The sequence below is a fragment of the Lynx rufus genome, unplaced genomic scaffold (assembly GCF_022079265.1).
Source record: "Lynx rufus isolate CCGP_SWC_20201006 ecotype Redwood Valley unplaced genomic scaffold, mLynRuf1.p SCAF_3, whole genome shotgun sequence".
NCBI lineage: Eukaryota > Metazoa > Chordata > Mammalia > Carnivora > Felidae > Lynx > Lynx rufus.
Genome location: NW_025814845.1, coordinates 54,657,398 through 54,679,510, shown reverse-complemented (window position 1 = coordinate 54,679,510; position 22,113 = coordinate 54,657,398). Strand labels below are relative to the sequence as shown.

Sequence of the window (22,113 nt, the reverse complement as noted above, 5' to 3'; positions counted from 1 at the left end):
TACTGACTTTGAGAATCTGTGGAGAAAACCCATTAAGCACAATAACTAGAAAGACTTAGTACATCTTCAGATTTCTCTGACTTTTCCTTACTCAATATGAACAGTGACAAATGATCCTCTCCATACTTTTAAGAAATATTTCTGCTCAGAAGTGACTGGAAGTCAGCAAAAACCAAGTCCTCTAGAAGTAAGCCACATGCTGACAGCCAAAGTAAAGAAAGAAAACTATGAGAGAAATTCGAAATAAAGCATCTTTCATGGACAGTTAAAATTCTTTTGTGAGTGTCCTCATTTTCCTTCCCAAACTTGTTTTCTTGATAATGTACACGCACTGCTCCACAGTAAGTAGGTCCTGGAATTTGCAGTAATGAGCTTATCCCCACTTAGGTTCATGTCTCAACTAGGGAGGAAGAAACCCAGTAAGTAAGTGAATAAGAAAAAATATATAAAAGGCAACACTGGATACATCTCCACCTTGCTTATAATCATGTCTTACCTAACATGGAGACAATAAGGGCAATAAAAATAATCACATCACATGTGCTCAGCTTTTTAAAGTTTGCAAAACATTTCATATTCATCACCTCATTTAAACGCCACATACCCTTTTGCAATAAGGAGAGGTATCCTATTCCCGCTTAATGGTGAGGATACTGAGGCTCAAGGAGGTCAGTGGATGAGCCAAAGACGTGCCTAGTAAATGAGAGACAGTAGATAGGCCTTCTCACCTCCTGTTATTTTCAACACACAATGTGCCTAACATTACCTGCCCAACCTATACATGGGGTTACAGTTCAACAGAGAAAAGCTAACCCACAATGACTCTCACGGCTCGTCCTGGGGAAAGATGTTGTGGATACTTAGCTGGGGACAAGAAATCTTAGGTAAAAATTTATGGGACCAGGGATGGGATGGGATTTGCTTAATACAATTTTATTTTATACTTATTTATCTATATACCTCACTTTAAATAAAAATGGGCCAACAGCAAGTACTCTTCAAAGTGTTAGGGTCTGTCCCAAAAAGCCCTTGAATAAATTTTTTTTTCATTATAAAATTCAGTCCAAAGGAGAAAGGAAAAAAACAAAAAAACAAAAAAACAGAAATCAAGAATGTAAGAAGGTATCTGAAAGTTTGAACACTCAGACTTCATATCAAAATAGCTATAAAACCATTCAATACTTATTTGCTTAGAAACCAGTTCTGGCATGAGGCGGCACACTCGCTTTCAAGTATTATCACGGTAGATGAAAAAGCAAAAGCAATCAGCAGGCATGAAAGTCTGTTCAAGTATGAAGGAAGTGATTATTAAAATTGGATTTAGTTATTCTAATATTGAAGTTCAGTTGATACTAGAACTTCTCTTCCTTTGAAGTTGGACCTAAATTATACACCCCTACATACAGTATTATAAAATGCTTCTTAATGACAGTAAAATGTACTATACTAAAGGGAATGATCACTGATTTGAGTGCAACATATGCAAAAAATATTTAACCACCTAAGCAAAACAGAAATCCCATTTAGGAACACCTACAATACTGGTCACATTGCCCAGTCCTATTAGCCAGTCTAGCAATGGCCAGCTGTCAGGCAAGACAGTAAGAACATAGTTTGGGGCAAAGGGGGAGAATGCAGTGCAGAAAGAGAAAATATCAAATACCTGGATCCTTTACTTATTCACACATTTTTAAATAATGGTTTCCTTTACTTGCCATTTTTTGTTATTTTAATGTGTCTAAATATTAGTTTTTCAGTAAGACATAATACCTAAGATCTTTCTGGACCCACTCTGCACCTCTTCCTACCTTGCCGTAGCCATCTCCATCATGATTATAATTTACAAACACACGTTATGGAAATACACACTTACCAACTGACACATGAACTATCAGGCTGACTATATGGCAACAAAGACAAAACACTATCTTGCTAGAAAGCGAGACAAATACTCTCATTTATTAGTAGTCCTCAAATATAAACTTTGGCGGATGAGACGGGTAACCATCCCAAGAGCCGAAAGTAATGGAGCCTCTAACTCAAGCCCTCTGGGATGAGGGAATATATTTTCTGTAAATATTTCCTCTAGTCTCTGCCAAATAATACCGAATAATGAATGGAAGTAGCAGCCCAATAGTGACTATAACATGCATCAGAGCAATAAACCCAATATATGAGAATTATATTGTTTCACGAACTTAGATATAAAGGTATGATTTCTTTCTGTGGTAATGTATTTTTTATTAAAAAATGCATATATATTACATATAATATACAAATATTTATTAACACATATATATTGATTTGTTCTTTAGTGGAAAATCATTAAGTGCCCAATAGAAATAAAATGTTACATATCAGCTAAACTTTCCCATTACTCCAGTCAGGAACCATTCAGTAAATTCAACCTCTCAAAATGATACAGAGAAGAAATCTGGCCATCTACAAGTAGCAGGAAACATCACCTCAGGTCAAGAATTTCATCTGTAGGGACGGAAACCCTGAAGAAGCCCCTGATTTTGGACTGCATTACTGAAAAGGAGATGAGAAAACTAGGATTGCAGAAGAACTCATCAAGTTGAAGTTCCCTCTGCCTGAAACATGTTCTTTCCCCTTGAACCCCTTGAAGAAGCAAAAGCTGTTACAACTTTTATGACAGAAGTACATCTTGCCAAACTCAGCTTTTATAATGTACTGAAAACTCCTTTCATGACCCAAGCTGTTTTTTGTCAATGGACAGATGTTATTTTTAACCAGAAGCTTTTTTTCCTTATTAACAAATTAGAGTAAACACCGCATTTGTGTGGCTCGAAGGGCACAGCCCATGTTGACAGCTGGGGAAAAGAAATTAATTTATGCTACTGAGTTCTTTTTATTCACTCATAACTAGAAATAAAGTCATAGTTAGAATCTACTAGTGCTAGCTGTCTCAAGAATCTTCATGAGGCCCTTCTACTCTTGTGAGCTTTTTCACATACCTAATTATGCCTGGGGAGGATGCCTCTAGCATTCTCCATAACAAAAATAAGTACCAGATGATCTCTGTCCGGAACCAATGGACTGTACTCATATTCACAAAATAATTATAGGCAGAAACAGAGCACAATATCAGAAGAAGAGCCAGCCTTCCTAAACCACTCAATCTTTGCAGAAAGGATGTGCACCTCCCCCCCGTCCTTCCTGATATATCACAGCTATTTCTAGAATAAACTCAGCATGTACCAATCCTTTACTCCCTGCTCTCAAGACAGCAGTGAATCAAATAAGCCATTATTCATATTTAGCAGTTTTGGAAATTATGGCTGAACTGTAGCGTCCACAATAGATGCATGAAGACCATAAACCCACCACAACCAACCACATTACATACGATAAATAGCAGCTAGCAACTAGAGTGCTGGGCAAGACAGAATTGAACTAGCTAGACCATTGTCCCAATCCCTCTAATGAGATTTTCTATCGTTTTGATAATTAAGCACAAACTGCTCTTTAAGGCAAATCATCATTTATCACATAAAATATATACTAACTTACAGTGATATGAAAAGGGTAAACATTCTAAATTTTTAGAGGACCAAAACTTATGGAATAACTACTTGTCTTAAATGTGAAAATCAAGATCAGAAAAGAACAAACTGATCAGGGGTTTTGATTTCTCTTCATGGGAAAACCCTAAAGTATTTTGTTCTAATCCATTCTAAATAGCTCCTTAGATTCTCCCTAAAAGCCCAGCTTCAGAGTCAGAAATCTGCAGTTCTATTTCTAGCACTGATCGTGAATCTTCCCTTTGCCTCCATCTCTCAACTGTCAAGTGGGAATAACAATAGTTATTATCCCCTACATAGCTCATAAATAGGAGTGAGCAGCAGCCTGTACGGACAGATATAAGATGACACCAAGCAAAGTGTATGCAAGATGCTAGGAAAATCATAAGCACATCCTACGAAGTCGCAAAGAGTAACAGAATGGTTCGTTTGCTTTCACATGGATGGCAAGAAGGACTCCTAAGCAGAGAACATCCACTAAGTTGGCTGTAGCCCTGGTGCAGGCAGAAAGCTAAAGCAGAAAGCTAAGCCGATAGGAGGGTATTGAATCTTGTGGCACTACAGTCACAGAGCTGCGAGACCCACACTTCCTAAAAGATGCATGGCACTAATACCACTTATCATAAATAGCAATAATAGCAATAATAAACATAAGAGCATAACGTTCTAAAGGAAAAATGACCAGTACAAAATGTACACCACAACAGACATTTCGGGTCTCCCTGCAGTACAACAGGCAGCACGTTAAAGCACAAGGCTGAGTACGGGGCAGTTCTTCACAACCGACTACCACATTCCTTGTGGGATTTCCTTGATTGGATTTCACAGGATGCAGCCATTGTAAATGGCCCCACATTACTCATACACAAAAAGGCTAATGAGACTCCCTACGCACTGATTATAGCAGGCACCAGTTCAGAGGACAGCAAATGGATAAAAATATTTCCTGGAAAAATGTTAACATGCTTGGATATATTGTTCAGACTATTGCCCTGAAATAGTTTTATGACATTATTGAATTACACTCCCTTGAATTGCCGGGCTCCCTTTGTTAATTCAAATGATGCTGTATTTCACCTCTAGACTAGTACCACTCTCCTGTACAGAAGAAAAGAATATGCCAGACAGGAGCAGATGATAAGAGGGATACACAAATAGTCACGATTTGCTACTCAATGAACTTGTATTATTGTTAAATAAAAAACCCTCTACAATATTTTTTACTTGTAGCCTCCAAAGAAGAAAAGTAAGAAAAATGAAAATGCAAGAGCAATTTAACACTTCTTGGCATGTTTTTTTTCTTTCAAGCCCCAGTAAAAATCATTCCACAGAGACATAAACAAAACCATAGGAGCACAAGAGCTGGACGTCAGCCCTGATCTGAGTCAGCTAGCTGTTCGCCAGGTGATTGCTCAGATAGAACTGCAAGGCTCTGCTGGAATGTTTTCAAGTGAACAACTAAGTTACAGAAAACACAAATCATGATAATCCCATCAACTGAATAAGCTACAATCTTCTCCTTCCCTCTGCCATTTGTCCAATGACTGCCTACTAATGACCAGTATTATTCCGGTCTATAGTGTCTAAGAAATATAAAAATAGGGAGAAAATACCCGTATGAAAGAAAAACTAGCCTGTAATCTATGAATGGGGAGGCCATAAGGAAATGTTCTGATTTTCCTCCTAACTTGGCTCAAAGCAAACTGGAGCCCCTTGTCTCTGTCAGTTTATCATGCCAAGACCATCTGAGATCACTGAGGATTCACAACCCTTCCTGCACACCTGAGGAAACCTAAAAAGAGAAAAGTCACCTGTCCTTGCCCTGTACCCACAAAAAGCACCCCCTACAAAGTTCCTATTCATATGGTAGTTTTATGGTGTCAAGTCAAAGATTACAAGCTTCTCTTTAACTCTCCTTCAGCACAAGTTTAAGTGAAGCATTAACTTCTATTCACCTACTGCACTCCGAAAATCAGCCTTCTAACTCTCGAGCTCAGCAGCAAGGCAGATAAACTGGATGACTTCTGAGGTGCTGCGTGGTGTAGTGAGTACATGATCATAATTAACTGTAATATGCTTCCTTTTAGGATAAGAATGTATATAACACATAACAATGAAGTGTGCAAATTTAAGTGTGCAGCTTAATGATTTTTCTATATTCATGTGTATATATACACATATATACTTACATGTATGTATATATGTATGTACCTATTGTCAATTTTCTGATAAAACATAGAGCAAATGAGAGCAACTCTGACCTCTGAATCACTGACCATCTGTATGACCCTGGACAAGTTACTTAAACTCTCAGACTCAGTTTCTTTATCTGTAAAATACACATACCCATAGTTTACAATTTAAACGTATTATGAGAATTAAATGACTAATCCATAAGAATAAACTAGTACATGGCCCAGTTGGTTATTATAATTGTTATTATTACTACTATACAAGTGCCAAGTAATTTGATAGCATGAAAGATGAGCTAAGTCATCATTTCAGATTAAACCTCTCCGATATGCCTGCTCTGGATGTATCCTCATTCCACTGATTATCTAGCCATGATTTCCCTATAAGCACATTGTGGACCTCAGCAGGTCAGGGAGTAGCTTACCTTGTGGGCACAGGGACCTCAGTCAGGGCACCCAGCATGACCGCCTGCTGGAGCCGAACAAAGGCAATGAAAGGAGTATCCAAGAAGTCAACCTCCCCAACAAGCACGTTGGAGGCTTCTGCATCACGTGGAAGTTTTTTCATGAACTTATTCTTCAGCTGCATGGGAAGAGCCAAGAAAACACAACTTATTTCCAGAAAAGGGAACAAGAAGAGCCCCTCCATATATCACTCAAGGAAATTCCACACAACAGGCTCTAGCTAGCCATTTTTCTATTATGTTTAACCATTCTATTATAATAAACATTACTCTGGATTTTCAATTCAAAAATACTGAGGGTATAATCACATGGCTTACATATAAAACAATGTTTACATATAAAAAATCATTTATTTATGCACTCACTCAATAAACATATGTTCAGAGTCTACTATGAGGCCGGCATTGATCTACACTCTAGGGATATAGGGATGGATCAACGAATTACATGCCTTCCTTGGGTCATGGGTCACATTTCAGCAGGAGAGAAACAAAATATGATTTACAGTAGTGATAAATGCTAAGAAGGAAAAATATAATAGCTAAGAGGGTACTATTTTAGGTCCTACTTGGTCAGAGGAAGCCTCTGAAGAAGCACATTTTACATTGGAGTGAGGCGACAAGCCATTCCAGGATCTGCCTAAAGAAAATTCTAGGCAAAGAGAACAGCAAGTGCTAAGGCTCTGAGATAGAAAAGAGCTTGGCAGAGAGGTTTAGTAAGAAGGTGAATGTGGTAGGAGCTAAAGCAGCAAAGGAGAGAAAACAGCAGCAAATGAAGTTGCACAGGTAAGGGGGAGAGCCAGGTGGTAAGGGCCTTGAAGGCCACAATTAAGAGTTTGGAATGCTTTAGGTAGGATTTGCCTGCTAAAAATCCAAATGAAAAGGGGAGTAGAAAGACATACATTTAGAAGATACTACCATGTAAAAAGAGTTTAAGACCATGAGACAGGATGACACAACCTTGAATGGGAGTACAGATAAAGAAGAGGGATAAGATCTGAACCCTGGGCCATTTTATCTTTCATAGAAATGGGAGGAGACATAGGCAGAGGACACTGACAAAGAGCAGCCAGTGAGGTTGGAGGAAAACCAGGACTTCATCAACAATCAGGTGAACAAAGGGCTCAATGAAGAAAGCTTATCAGCTGAGGCAAAGGCTGCTGAAAGTTCAAATAAGATGAGAACCAGGAATGGACCAATGAGTTTGTCAAGAAGAAGGTGCTGGGTGATCTTGACAAGAGCAGCTATGGTGGGGAGTGGGTGCCCAGTGAAGAATGAGAAGTGAAGAAGTGGAGACAAGGGAGTAGAGAGATTTTGAGAAATGTTGCTACCAAGAAAAGGCAAGAAATAGGAAGACAGGTACAGGAAAACATAAAACAGAATTTCTTTTAAATGGCACGTGTGCTAACACTTTGGAATGTTAATGAGACAGATTATTTCTGCAGGAGACAAAGGGGACAACCGCAAAAAGAGCTCAGGGAATCCTGAACTATGGAGAAGAGAACTGAGAAGTGAGATGATGAGGAAGAGGGAGAAAGGGATATGGGAATTTGAGGAGAGGGGTAAAGGCTTAAAGTAGTTTTCTTGGGAGGCTTATCTTGTAGGTGTTATTCGTCCCTTTCCCTGCCCTCCCCAACTCCCACTTAGAGTAGGCCTGATGGAGCACTCTTCAGTGAGTGGGAAATACCTCCCACAGGTCAAGGAAAACATTTCAACAATCGTGGAAGAATGAGATGTGAATTTTGCAGGACCGTATGAAAGACAACAGACTTCTGATATATACTTATCATCAACATAAACGTCCCTCCTCTTAGGTCAAAAGTTACTAGTATAAAAAGAACTCAGTACTTTTTGCTATGGATTAAAGTGGAAGGCATGCCTCCAATTTTCCCCATTCATAAAAAAGTTATAGTAACAATTTCCATTTACAGAGTTCTTTTTTTTTTCCAAGTAAGCTCTAGACCCAATGTGGGACTTGAACTCATGACCCTGAGATCAAGAGTCACATGGTCTACTGACTGAGCCAGCCAGATACCCCCATTTACAAAATTCTTAATTGGGTAAAATATGTGACATGAGAAGTGATCCCTACAACTCCATCACTCTCGTTAGTATTTTTATAAAACTGTTTTTTTAGTTTGGCACTTCGTATAAGAAGAAAGCTATGAGGCAAAAGCAAGGACATCAAAGCTAATAATTTTATGGAAACAAACAAACAAAGCAAAGCCAGAGGGAGGGGCAGAGAGAGAGGGAGACACAGAATCTGAAGCAAGCTCCAGGCTCTGAGCTGTCAGCACAGAGCCCAACGCGGGGCTCGAACTCACAGACTGTGAGATCATGACCTGAGCTGAAGTCAGACGCTTAACCGACTAAGCCACCCAGGCGCCCCAAGATATATATATTTTTAGATATTAGGAACATGACTGCCTCTAAGTAGTAAGGGAGTTTTCCAAAGTTTATACCATTAATCTTCCAAGAAATGTTAGTATTTTTTTAATGTTTATTTATTTACTTTGAGAGAGAGAGAATGTGAGCAGGGGAGGAGCAAAGAGACAGAATCCCTAGCCAGCTCCACACTGTCAGTGCAGAGCCCAATGCAGGGCTCAAACTCATGAACTATGCGATCATGACCTGAGCCAAGATCAATAGTGGGCTGCTTAACCAACTGAGCCACTTAGGCACCACTGCTAATATATATATTTTTTAAATCTTTTAGATTTTTTTTTTTGGTATTTTTATTTATTTATTTTTAAATTTACATCCAAGTTAGTTAGCATATAGTGCAACAATGATTTTAGGAGTAGACTCCTTAATTCCCCTTACCCATTTAGCTCATCCCGTCCCCAATCCCTCCAGTACCTTGTGTTTGTTCTCTGTATTTAAGAATCTCTTATGTTTTGTCCCCCTCCCTGTTTTTGTATTACTTTTGTTTCCCTTCCCTTATGTTCATCTGTTTTATATCTTAAAGTCCTCATATGAGTGACGTCATATGATATTTATCTTTCTCTGACTAATTTCACTTAGCATAATACCCTCTAGTTCCATCCACATAGTTGCAAATGGAAAGATTTCATTCTTTTTGATTGCCGAGTAATACCCCATCATAAATATATATACCATATCTTCTTTATCCATTCACCCATTGATGGACATTTGGGGTCTTTCCATACTTTGGCTATTATTATAAATCTCTTAGATTCTATAAATATTAAAAGAGCAGCCATGGGAAGGGTCTAAAAACATCAAGTTGCCAAAACTGTTATTCTCACCTAAGAAAGTTGCAGTAATGAATTGTTCTCTATAACACAGAGTAGAGTATAGGGTATGGCTAAGTGGCACAAATGCATAACAAAATATCGCTGCTCGAATAATCTTCCTCAGATTTTTCCCAGAGAGTTCCCATTATCAACAGTGGACACAAAAATCTATAATAATCTGATTTTATTTCCCATTCTCATCAGCAGATTCGTTGTTCTATCTAGTTAGGCAGGTAATCTGATCATAATCCCATTCTATTTTATGTAGTTAGACTCTCACACTCATTATAAAATAACTTTCCTTTCCACATTTCTACCTTTTCTAAACATTCTTCAGAGCTCAGCATGAGCCACTAAACCATCTCAGCCCACTTTCTTGGGAATTCTTGAAACACTCATTTCTGAATCAAACTTTTGTTAAAGTTTAAATCTTTTCCCCAAGTTTCTTGAGGATTATAACAGTTTATCCGCCATTACATTGGACACCTACCTCGCATATAATTCAGCTGTAATAAATATTATGAGTGGAAAGAATAACTCTGTAGTACTAAAATCAGACCAAAATCCATCAAATGTCCAGGAAAGTTAGAGAGCTTCTACAGACTTACTCTAGAACCTACTATGTCTGGATCTGTCACTAATCAACTACCTGACTCACAACACATGCAGAATATCCCACAGTTAATTATATACCTGTAAAAAATGTCTTACTGGGCACCTGGGTGGCTCAATTGGTTAAGCATCCAACTTTGGCTCAGGTTATGATCTCGCAGTTTGTGAGTTCAAGCCCCACGTCAGGCTCTGTGCTGACAGCTTGCTCAGAGTGTGGAGTCTGCTCCAGATTCTGTCTCCCTTTCTCTCTGCCCCTCCCCCACTCACACTGTCTCTCTCTCAAAAATAAACATTAAAAAAAATAATTAAAAAAATAAAATAAAATAAAAAATGTCTTACTAGTACTATGTTACATTTACTAAGATTGTCATGCCCATATTAGGAAATTAGTATATTTTTAAGGCCAAAGGAAATATACCATATTCTATATGCTCTAAAGAGAAGTAGTTGCAAAGCCGTGTTCCTTTAGATCAGCACACCTCAAACTTCGTTTATGAAACACTAGTGTTCTCGGAGAAACTAACAGCTAATCTAAAATAAACCGGGGTGCCTGGATGGCTTAGTCAGTTAAGCGTCCAACTTTCGCTCAGTTCATGATCTTGCAGTTCATAAGTTCAAGCCCATGTCAGGCTCTGCTGACCACTCAGAGCCTACAGCCTGCTTCAGATTCTGTGTCTTCCTCTCTCTCTGCCCCTCCCCTGCTCACACTCTGTCTCTGTCTCTGTCTCTCTCAAAAATAAGTAGACATTAAAAAAATGTTTTTAAATTTTTTTTAATGTTTTTATTTATTTTTGAGACAGAGAGAGACAGAGCATGAGCGGGGGAGGGGCAGAGAGAGAGGGAGGCACAGAATCCAAAGCAGGCTCCAGGTTCTGAGCTGTCAGCACAGAGCCGGACGCGAGGCTCAAACTCACAGACTATGAGATTATGACCTGAGCTGCAGTTGGACGCTTAACCAACTGAGGCACCCAGGCACACCCCCCCAAAAAATTTTTTTTAATAAATAAAACAAACATGGATGGTGCCTGGGGTACCCCAGAACTCAGCCCCCAAGTGCCTCTTTCCTATCTACCCATACTCCCTGGGCACAGCTCATCAAATCTCATGCCTTTAAATACCATCTATATGTTGATGACTCACACACTTGTATCTTCAGCCAGGACCTCTTCCCTGAACTCCAGACCTGTAACATCCCCACTTGAAATAGGTATTTTAACTTCACCTATCCAAAAACTGCACCCACCCTACCCGCCTCCCAACAGTCTCCTCAAACTGGTTCTTCCTACAATCTTCCTCATCTGGCTAATGGTAACCATTCTTCCATTGCTCAAGCCAAAATCTTGTAGTCATCTTAAATACTTAGATACTTAGATACCTTCCTTTCACACCCCATACCCAATCTATCAGGAAATCCTATTGGAGCCACATGCAAAGTATATCCAGAATCTGACCATTTCCCACTGCCTTCACTGCCACTACTCTTGTCCACGATCATCTGCTATGATTATCTCTCTCCTGGATAATGGCATTGGCATCCTAGCTGGATTATCTGCTTCTGCAAGTTGCACCCAATCTATTCACCAAAGTAGCCAGAGTAGTCAAATCAGGAGTCAGATCATGTCATTCCTCTTCTCAAAGCCCATTTCACTAAGAGGGAAGGCAACGCTGTCAGGACAAGACACAACCCCAGCATTATCTGGTTCCTATCAACAAGCTGACCTTATTTCCTCCTGCTCTCTCCCAGTCTTCTCCATGCCCACCACTCAAGACTCCATGCCCTCCCTCAAAATGCCAGCACATTCTAACCTCAGGGCCTTTACACCTGCTGTTGTTTCTGAATGTAGTGTCTGCATGGTTCTCTCCCTCACTTCCTTTGGATCTTTATTTAAAAGTCACCTTTTCATCAATGAGTCTTTCCTTGGCTACGTTAATTAACATTTCAACCTCCTTCCCCTCACAAATTCTTCTTACTACTCTTTTCTGCTTTATTTTTTTCTTTCTCTGTACTTATTACAAACATATTATGTTTTATTTATCATCTTTATTATCTGCCTCCCCACTAGAATGTAAGTTACATGAAGGTAGAAATATCCATCCTTTTTTTTTTCCACTGTTGTATCTCTAATGCTTGAAGAGTGTTGAGGAGAAAAGCTGAATAAATATCTCACCGCCTGAGATATTTGAATGAACAAATGGTGGTTATTATTTCTACTTTTCCCAATAGGCTTTTCAAACTCCCTCTTAAGAGTTCTGAAAAACTGGAGAGCCTGGGTGGCTCAGTCGGTTGAGCATCTGACTTTGGCTCAGGTCATGATCTCACCATTCGTGAGTTCTAGCCCCACTTTGGGCTCTGTGCTGACAGCTCAGAGCCTGAAGCCTGGTTCGGATTCTGTGTTTCCCTCTTTCTCTGTCCCCCCCCCCCCTTTATGCTCTGTCTCTCTCTCTCTCGCTCTCTCTCTCAAAAATAAATAAACATTTTTTAAAAATTAAAAAAAAAATGTTCTGGATAACCACTGCCTAGGCCATCCAAATTGACAAAAGACCTACGTATGGCAATCTTAGTGAACTCCCCTGATAACAGTGATTGGTCCAAAGGATGGAAGTGTGACTCAGCCAGGAACCACCCTTCTGGGAAATTAATATTTGAATGTACAAAAATCAACATTTTCCCCTTCACCTAAGGTTATTCCCCTCTGTGTTGAAAGTGTCTGTCATAGGACTGTCTACACTAGGAGAGAATGAGGTTGGCACCCAAAAGAAACAGACAAAAACAGGAAAGAAAAATGGATAAAAAGAGAGATTTCTGAGCCCCAAATCCCAGGCCCTGAGTTACTGCAACGTCTCCATTCTGTGAATTCATCAAGAATTCTTACTCATTACATAAGCTAGAAAATTCCATGTTGAGTTTAAATTAATTTGAGGTGATTTCTGTCTACTGAAGAGTCCAGACCCTTCACAAAAATGTATTCGTCAAGTAAATTTGCAGAATACCAAGTTAAATAAGGTTAAATGTTTCTATAATACAGACACTCTCAGAGCCTTGAATATGCCTCTATGCCTAGGAATGCTTTATCTCCCACTAGGAGATAAATAAGGTATGTTATGATATGAAGACATTTAAAACTGCTAATTTGGACAAATTTTCTCACCTCCCATTTAAATCCATTCTCAACTCCATGTAATTCTCTTCAAACTTTATGGATGCCTATAATGTTCAAGGCCTGGCAGTGGTCACTGCAGAGGACAGACAGACCCTACTCTAAGAAAAAAACTGTAAACATTAAACAAAAAGGTGAAGAATAATCAGGAAATAAAAGCACAATAACAGATCATTAAGACAAGAACAGAATCTAGGGCTTTTAAATCAAGTTGAAAATCACCCAATAAACTCATCTGGATTGAATTCCAAAGATAAAGTTTGACATTCCTTTCCTATAGATCACTAGTTGCTTCTCCAAGGGATACACAGCCTGGATGCTATGCAGGGTCAACTACAAGAACACACACGGTGAATACAAATTCCTTCAGCCAACTTTAATTTCAAAGAAATAGATCTCAAATGGCTGCCATGTGGAGCTACAAATGCAACCCCACCAACTCTGTGAATCCAGATGTGTGCATTTCAGGTTCCTTTTATACTAGCTTGTATTCTTTCTTCCAGAGTGAGATCTTGCCATAATTACTCAGAAGTGTATGTCTTGCCTTCTGCCATAAATGTTTATTCTTGTATTTTTTTTTAAGAGAGAGAGGGCTCAAGGGAGGAGGGGTAGAAGGTAAGGAGAGGGAGAGAGAGAGACACAGAGACAGAGAGACAGAGAGAGAGACAGAGAGAATGAATCCCATGCAGGCTCCATCCTCAGCATGGAGCCCAACACAGGGCTTGATCCCAAGATCCTGGGATTGTCACCTGAGCTGAAATCAAGAGTAGGACACTCAACTAACTGAGCCACCCAGGAGCCCCTATTCTTATAATTTCCAAAATTTCCTTACTTTCTAAGTAGTGTCCTAACAGCTCAGTGATCACAGTATTAGCGTACCAAGAAACTAGGTTACTTGGAATGATAGCTCTGTGAGATGACGGAAAAGTCACTCACACAAGCACTATGCGTCATATATAGGTAACTGAAAAGTCAATCTTCTGTACTCTACTCAGCCTAGATTCTCCTGCTGTCCTCTATGAAGGCAGTTTTTAGGTTTTGTATATAGGACGCATTACTAAGTAACTGCTAACCAACGTCAATTGATTGGGATGACCATTTGATTAACATTATGTCCTCCTAGCCTCCTTACTATCACCTTCAGATCTACAGCATCACCTGGTAAATAGGTCCAAGCTACCATATTATTCCTCAGTCATTAGGCAGGTATTTAAACCCTACCTCTTTTTGTCTGCCATTATTGGCACATGTGAAAACAAGTGCATCTGTTATAAAGTGTCATTTTTAACCAGGAGTACTTACAGTTTGTCATTTAAATCTGATTTATTAGAAGTGATCCTATGGGCTGTTCAATGTCCTTACCACAAGTGATGTTTTACAAATCATAGAAACTTGAGGATACTTTCTCATTATTTTTTCAAAGCTTACACTTACTGCTACCCATTCCATACATTTTCCTTTCCTCTCAATGAGAAGAATTTTAATCTTCCAATTTGTATTTATTCTCAATTCACCCTGCTTAATGACTCATGTCCATATGCTAACATCTACCTGCTTTCCTGGGCAAAGAGCTTATTCCTGGCTTTCTTATTGGTGTTCTTTCCTGATTCCCCCCCCCCCTTCCATTCTCTCTGAAAATTGCTAGCTCTGATTCCTTCCCAAACAAACTCATCTTCTAAGCTCAAAATCATTTTAGATCACTATAGGACCATGTCCTTCCACCACAAAGGAATCTGTGTTAGTAGTTATTAGGATTACTATACCTATCCGTTTCTTTATGACAGTCCCAGTTTACCCCCACTGTCCTACTGTGATTGTTAATATTACCTTCTTTCATACTAAAAAGTGTCTTGTGCTAAGAAAAAAATTATATGGTCACCCTATATTTTAATCTCACTGAGGTTGACTTTTGAGAAGCACCTATGGGACCTCTAAGATTTAAGGAACTCATAGGTAGGAGGGAAAGCCAAGGCCAAACGGCATCTCAGTAAATTATTTATGCTACTTGAGTTTAAATGTATTCATTTACTATGTACAAACAATATTAACTATTAGGGTAGAGGAAAAAAGTGCTCTCTCACTCACCGAGTGAGATGATTCTGCCTCTGTCCACTCCCTTTCTCTACGTCTTGGGAAAAAATGGTCAATTTGATGGATTAGAGTTTGACAGATTCATTGGGACTTTTTTCTAATGGAAGGGGTTACAATGCCTTGAAGACAAGAACCAAGCTGATGGTTTTCTCCTATAGCAAGACAAATGAATGGATAAAAAAAAATTAGAGAGACAGAGAGAGAAGAGAGTGAGAGAGAGAGACTCATCTTCATCCATGTGGCTGGTTAGGTAAGGAGACTCAGAATCTGTTTCATAGGCTCAACTACATTTCTCTATCATGAATCCCAGGATTTAGAGTCTGTGTGGGTGTTGTAGGCCTGGAGCTATGTATTTAGTGAACTAAAAATGTCCAACCTAAAAAATGTTTCTAAGAGACTTCACTTTCAGCTATGGTAAACTAGCTTGCATCACACCAACTCTTCCAGCAAGAAAAACTGATGAATTTTTGTAATCTGCTTAAAGGCATCAGAGAGTTACTATGCCATTAAAAATTTGAGGAACCCACGTCCCTGAAAAAGCGACACTGTGTAAAGATGAGGTTAAATTCAGCTCTGAATTTCTTCTAAAGGCATTTGATGATTCCTAACTAGCTGCAGAGCTTCAGAAATTGAGCAGAGCCTTCAGCAGTCTCAAAGTAATGGACAAGCATGCCAGTTGAGACCTCTAAAAGACAAGACCCAAGGCACAAAGGCAAACTAGTAATAGACTAATCCACATAAAGACTGAAATCCAACTTCCAATCAGCTCAATTCCAGACTGAATAGTAAGATGACCTGCTCCTCACCTAAATCCCAGCCCAAAGTGAAATAAATGAACTCTGAAGAAAGATAATATCATCCTGAGTGTCAAATTATCTCTACCAAGTATATATTATATCTGACATTCAATCAGAATTACTAGGAATACTAGTAGATAAGATCAAATGACTCGGACCCAAGAAAACAAAATGGAAATTAGAAACAAAGGAGAACTACACATTAAAATGATCAGACACAGGGGCGCCTGGGTGGCGCAGTCGGTTAAGCGTCCGACTTCAGCCAGGTCACGATCTCGCGGTCTGTGAGTTCGAGCCCCGCGTCGGGCTCTGGGCTGATGGCTCAGAGCCTGGAGCCTGTTTCCGATTCTGTGTCTCCCTCTCTCTCTGCCCCTCCCCCGTTCATGCTCTGTCTCTCTCTGTCCCAAAAATAAATAAACATTGAAAAAAAAAAAAAAATGATCAGACACAGACTTTGAAATAACTTAACAATATTTTTACAATATTGGTTACAAGATGGAAAATTTCACAAGAATCATGTTTAAAAACAAAGTAGATTTCTTAGATATTAAAACATACATCATTGACTTACTAAAGTCAATATTACTCATAATATGAAAATATGACATATAAAAATTTGTAGAACATCATTAAATATGTGCATTGAGTAAAATTCACGGTCTTAAATGCAAATATTACAAAAGATCAAACGCTAAAGTTTGATGACCTAAATAACTCTCTCAGAATAAATAAAGACTGAATATTAAGGTGACCTGCTCCTCACCTAAATGAAATGAAACTCAAATAAAGTGAGTTTTGTGAGAAAGAAGTGACAAATGAGGTATAAAGAAGAAAATTAGAAAAATAAGAAAAGAAATCATTACACAGAAAACAAATATACTATGCTGGTCATATTCTATTTCATAATCTGAATAACAATTATACATATGTATTCACAATGTGAAAAATCATCAAGTAGATTTATAATTTATATATGTCTGCATAAATAAATCACACACATACATTTTACTTTAATAAAATAATTATACTATGATGAGTTTCTTAATAAACTGTTATTTCATTGTAAATCTGGCTTATAAATTGTTCTCCCTTGACAGAAAATCCTTAAAGGAAATCAAACACAGTGAAAAACCTATATTCCACAACCTAAGTCATACTTTAAAGGCTTATGTAAAGATTGAAAGAGAGAAGAGGTGAAATACCTAGCAAGATATCAAAAAAAAAGGTGGGGCTCACTCCTTCCCCAGTCTTTTTTGGTTTCTCCAACATGGAAAGTAGCCTCCCTACTGCCTTCTCTCTTCCTATTGTGCATACTAGGGAGATTACCCGAATGTGTTATATCTGAGGTGATATATTCCTGCCTTTAACTTCCAATAGTATATAAATCATTAATTTCCACTGCTCAACATCAATATAATATAACCTAATCAAGTATATGGTCTTCAGGTTAAAATTAGGCTCCAACGGTGTTGGCACTAAGAAGCAGACCACTGTGAAAACGAATGGGATAATTTTAAAAACAGGTTTGATCTACCAAGAGCTACATATGTTACTCAGAGCAGACCTAGAGTCTCAAACTCTGGGAATCCTGGAACCTAATGGCTAGAAACCAGTGGAGTGCCTACAGTGAACTGAAGACTTTCCCTATCTCCCATCTTCCTTCCCACTTTTCAGCAGTACCTCTCATCCCACATACAAAGGAGAGCTGATTTGAAATAGTCAAATTCTAAATCAATTAGCCTATACCAGCTTTCCCCCCAGGTACTGGGAAAATAGTTATTCTCATTATAAGCTCTGTTTTGGCCTTCCTTTGTAGTCAGGGGTTCCCAGTATAAAGGCAGGCCTGCTCTTGAGTTCCAAGTACAAGGAGCTTGTTTTGCTTCTATCATCTTTATAATACCAAGATGAGGCAGAAGGCTCTGCCTAGCTCACCAGGGTTGTGCTTTGGGGTTTGCAGCCAAAGCCTCAGCCAGTAATCAAGCATTCCTTGGACTTTGTTTCTCTGTGTACACATTTCCCCTGATGATCTTCTCAAGAGAGTGTTGGGCTGAGGACAGGGTTGGGTGTTCCTGAACAGCCTGGACAAACATCTCTTAAACACACCACAACACTCCATCCCTAAATCTCATTTCTTTATTGTAAATTATATGGTTGCCCAATTAGGAAATGGCAGAAGGAGGAAAAAGAGAAGAATCACTGTTTCATAGCTTAACCAGGTATTGCTTTTTATTTCAAGACCACATAAGAAAAATAATCTTAAAACTTTTCCATTACATGAAGATATCATTTGCTCATCCCTTAAGCTAATTTGTGGGACTTTTTTTGATGTAAAAGACAGAATTACTGGAATAATTACTACAAATATTTTTGTTTCATTTTTAATGGAAGCTCTGATTGCCCTTTAGGTTATCTTCAAGCTGTGACTTACAAGAATATTTCCAAAGGCTAAATTTAAAAACCATTGACTCAATGTCTAAGAGGTCTAAAAACAGATGATAGATAGATAGATAGATAGATAGATAGATAGATGCTATTGATTGATAACCTACAGAATCCAAAATTTAGGTAATCACTGATAATGTTATTACTAATGATCATTTATGATGTGATCTGAGATTTCCAGAATGTATAAAATATGAAAGAGTGCAAACAAAGTGAGTAAAAAAGACAAGATGCCAAAAGGCTCTGTGGCTACATGCTTTTACTTTTTGAACACTCTTCTCCTTTGGTTTATTCCATTTTAAAAAAATACAAAATGAAAACAGTCCCCTGAGGGTGAAAATTTGATTTTCTAATTTTTCCTTCCAAATATAGACATCTTACCACCATTAATGCAAATGATTCTGCAAAGCAGCACATTTACAAACGGCTATTAAACTAAATATAACATTAAGTACAATCCATTAGTTCTGATTTTCTAAATAGGATGAAATTTCAAGTACTGACCTAGTTTAAAAATCAACTTGTCAAAATCTCTAGTCACATTTTCTTATGTCTTGCATCATTAAAAAATCATACTGTCAATATGTTTATAGCTATTTACAGTTTTTAAAACACTTTTACATTTCCTACCTTACTGAATTCTTATAGCAAGCTTATGAGAAATATATTATTAAACCACTTTCCAGATGAAAGAAACTACAGTTCAAGAAGTTGAAGAAACTTCATGTAATATAACCAAATGGTCAAGCCAAGACACGAATTCTAACTTTTAATGCTCTATTTCACTGCACTGTGAAACTCTTATATTTCTGATGAATATATTTTGCTACCTAGAAAGTTTAAAAGATAATTGCCCTGAAACCTCTAAACCTCTTATATAGCAAACTAATGTCAAGCACCTATAATAGTTTAGGCTCTGTACAGATAATCTGTAAAAATTTTCATTGAGAACATTTATAGAATTTAATACATAACCTAAAATGGGTCAGAGAGAGAGAGGAAATGCAGAAAACCCAAATAAAGGGAAAAGCACCTTTAAAAGTATTTAAAGTAAATCAAGAATCTGTAGGAGTTAGGTGATGTTTTTAAAAGTTATTTTTCCTTGGGGTGCTTGGGTGGCTCAGTAGGTTAAGCGTCTGACTCTTGATTTCAGCTCAGGTATGATCTCGTGGTTGTGAGATCCAGCCCTGCATCAGGCCCTGTGCTGAGCATGGAGCCTGCTTGGGATTCTCTCTCTCCCCTTGTCTCTCTCAAAATAAATATGTAAACATTTAATAAAAGTTACTTTCCCTCTTTTGCTGTTGTTTCATGAACTCCACTTGTACACACAGACAGGTGATCTACTCTGTGCATCAAGGAAGGAGACTTGAAATACTCATTAATCGATTCTGTTGGAAATGCCCTCTGTCTGGATGCCTGCCCTCCATGCCCTGTCCCTTAGGTGCTAAATACAACTTGTGCCTCCAAACTCTAGCGAGAATTACAAGGAGGGTAAGCCTGACCCCGACACCTCCAATTTGCCCTGATGTTGTTCTACCACAGAACGCTAGCCTTCCCTCTGTGATTATACTTATCACAATGCATTCATTGACTGACTTGGCTGTGACTTTTATTAGAAAATTACCTTTGAAAAGAGTTGCAAAGAACCCTGTAAAAAGGAACCAGGTATTATTCTACTTTGTTCCCCAGTGCCTTATAAGGGTATAGCCTTGCAGTAAGTGTTCACTAAATGTCTGCTAAATGCACAGAATCTATGTGATCACATCTGTGTCGTGGTGTCCTTATATTCCACATAAATACAGGTGAGGACACTGAGGGCCCAGGAAAGGTGCTCCATTTAGTGGCAGAATACTTGAGAAAGGTCTATGGGGAGAAGCAAAGAGCCTTCACTGGTTCCAAAACTTACAAGCATAGTCCAGTGAAAATTAATTTTTATATTTGAGTTGGTTGGTAGCTACCATTCATTGTTTTTTTGTTTTGTTTTGTTTTTTTATTTTGTTTTGTTTTTTAATCCCTGCTAAAGTACCTTAAAGTACTACACTTCTCTGGAATCTATGAGGAAAATTTTGAGAGGGAGTCCCATTTTTGTAGAATAGCTGTACGTTGAATTCCTTCCCAACTTAAAATTTCAAAATCTCCATTTGGTAAAACTGCATTCAAAAGCACCATCATTAAGAGGCACAATGGCCTTCAACAATAATTTTTAAATATTAGGAGTAATACTAATAATGATTACTAACATTTTTAAATCAATGGTTCCTGGCCAGATACCACACCAGGAACTCTGCATGAGTTTTCTTATTAAATTCTCACCACATTTCTATAAGCGAGTTATTGTTATCACTAGTTACCCAGGAGGACATGAGATTTAGAGATTACACAATTGAAAATCACAAAACCAGAAAAGGCAGAGCAAGGATTCAAACCAAAGTCTGTCTATGTCCAGAATCCAAGCTTTACACCATGCTAACCTTGGTGATTGTTTAGCTGTTTAAATCAGAGCTCTCAGCAAACCTCAGTTCTTCCTCCTATTAGCTGTAGAACATTGGGCAAATGATTTCATTTCTTTGAGTTTCCTCATCTATAAGATGGGGACAATAAATGACTATATCATAGAGGTAAGAGGAGTAGATGAAAGGATGTTTCAGGGTGTTTAATAAGCATAGCACTAAGTAAATAACAGACCCCTCAATAATTGTGTTAAAACAGGAATATTATGAGCCTGTGACCCAAGAGAGCATCAGTGGGGATAGAATGTTGAAAAGAGATTTTATAAACATTAAAAGGCAGAACACAGAAGACTTGTTGAATGCCTGGATAGATGAAGTGAAGGAGAAGGCAGAGTCCAGAATGGCACACAATACTAGTACTATATTTTTTCAAATGCTCAATGCTCCCCAACATCAAAAGCAAATATTTGACCAATACTGATGAGTAACAGATGCACCAATGAAAACTTGGCTGGGCACTAAAAATACTCGTACCCTACAGTTTCATTTTATTTTAACCTAAGGAACAGAATGGTAACAATAATTACTCCCATGTTAGGGCTTTAATATCATCCTAGAATATACGGGAAAGGGGCACAATACAATTTTTCTCTCCAAAGGAATGAAGTAAAAGACAGGTTGACACCATACTTAATTCAGAAACAATTTTCTGAATTTTAGGAAGAAATCTCTTCCCCAGTTTGCATCATAGACTTAAGTACATATATCCATCCAGTACAGTACTGTTGTAGGAAGGTAATTCTACCAAATTTATAGATGCATGAGTTTTAACTTGAGAAGGTTGCAGACATCCCTTCTCCATGGTAAGGCTAAAAAATCAGATAAACAGAAGGCTGAGGTGAATGTGGGTGGATAAGTGCAGCTATACAGTAAAACAAATATAATTCCTCACAATAATAGCACCATTTTATCTGCATTCCCTCAAAATGACACACTCGTCCTTGAATGACCGTGTTTTCAGCAGGAAGGAAAAAAAAAAAACAAACCTTAAATGCTTTACTTCTCTCACCCTACCTATTAATATCTAAAAAGCAGTGTCTGTGTA

General features: G+C 38.2%; 1 protein-coding gene across 1 annotated transcript in view; it reads right to left on the bottom strand.

The window, feature by feature from the left end:
- The window catches only part of SLC4A4 (solute carrier family 4 member 4), a 299,466-nt gene that overhangs the window by 104,578 nt on the left and 172,775 nt on the right, over window positions 1–22,113 (bottom strand). The window contains exon 8 of the mRNA XM_047091144.1: window positions 6,163–6,320. Coding sequence (XP_046947100.1) covers window positions 6,163–6,320 — 158 coding nt within the window. The remainder of the gene's footprint in view (window positions 1–6,162; window positions 6,321–22,113) is intronic.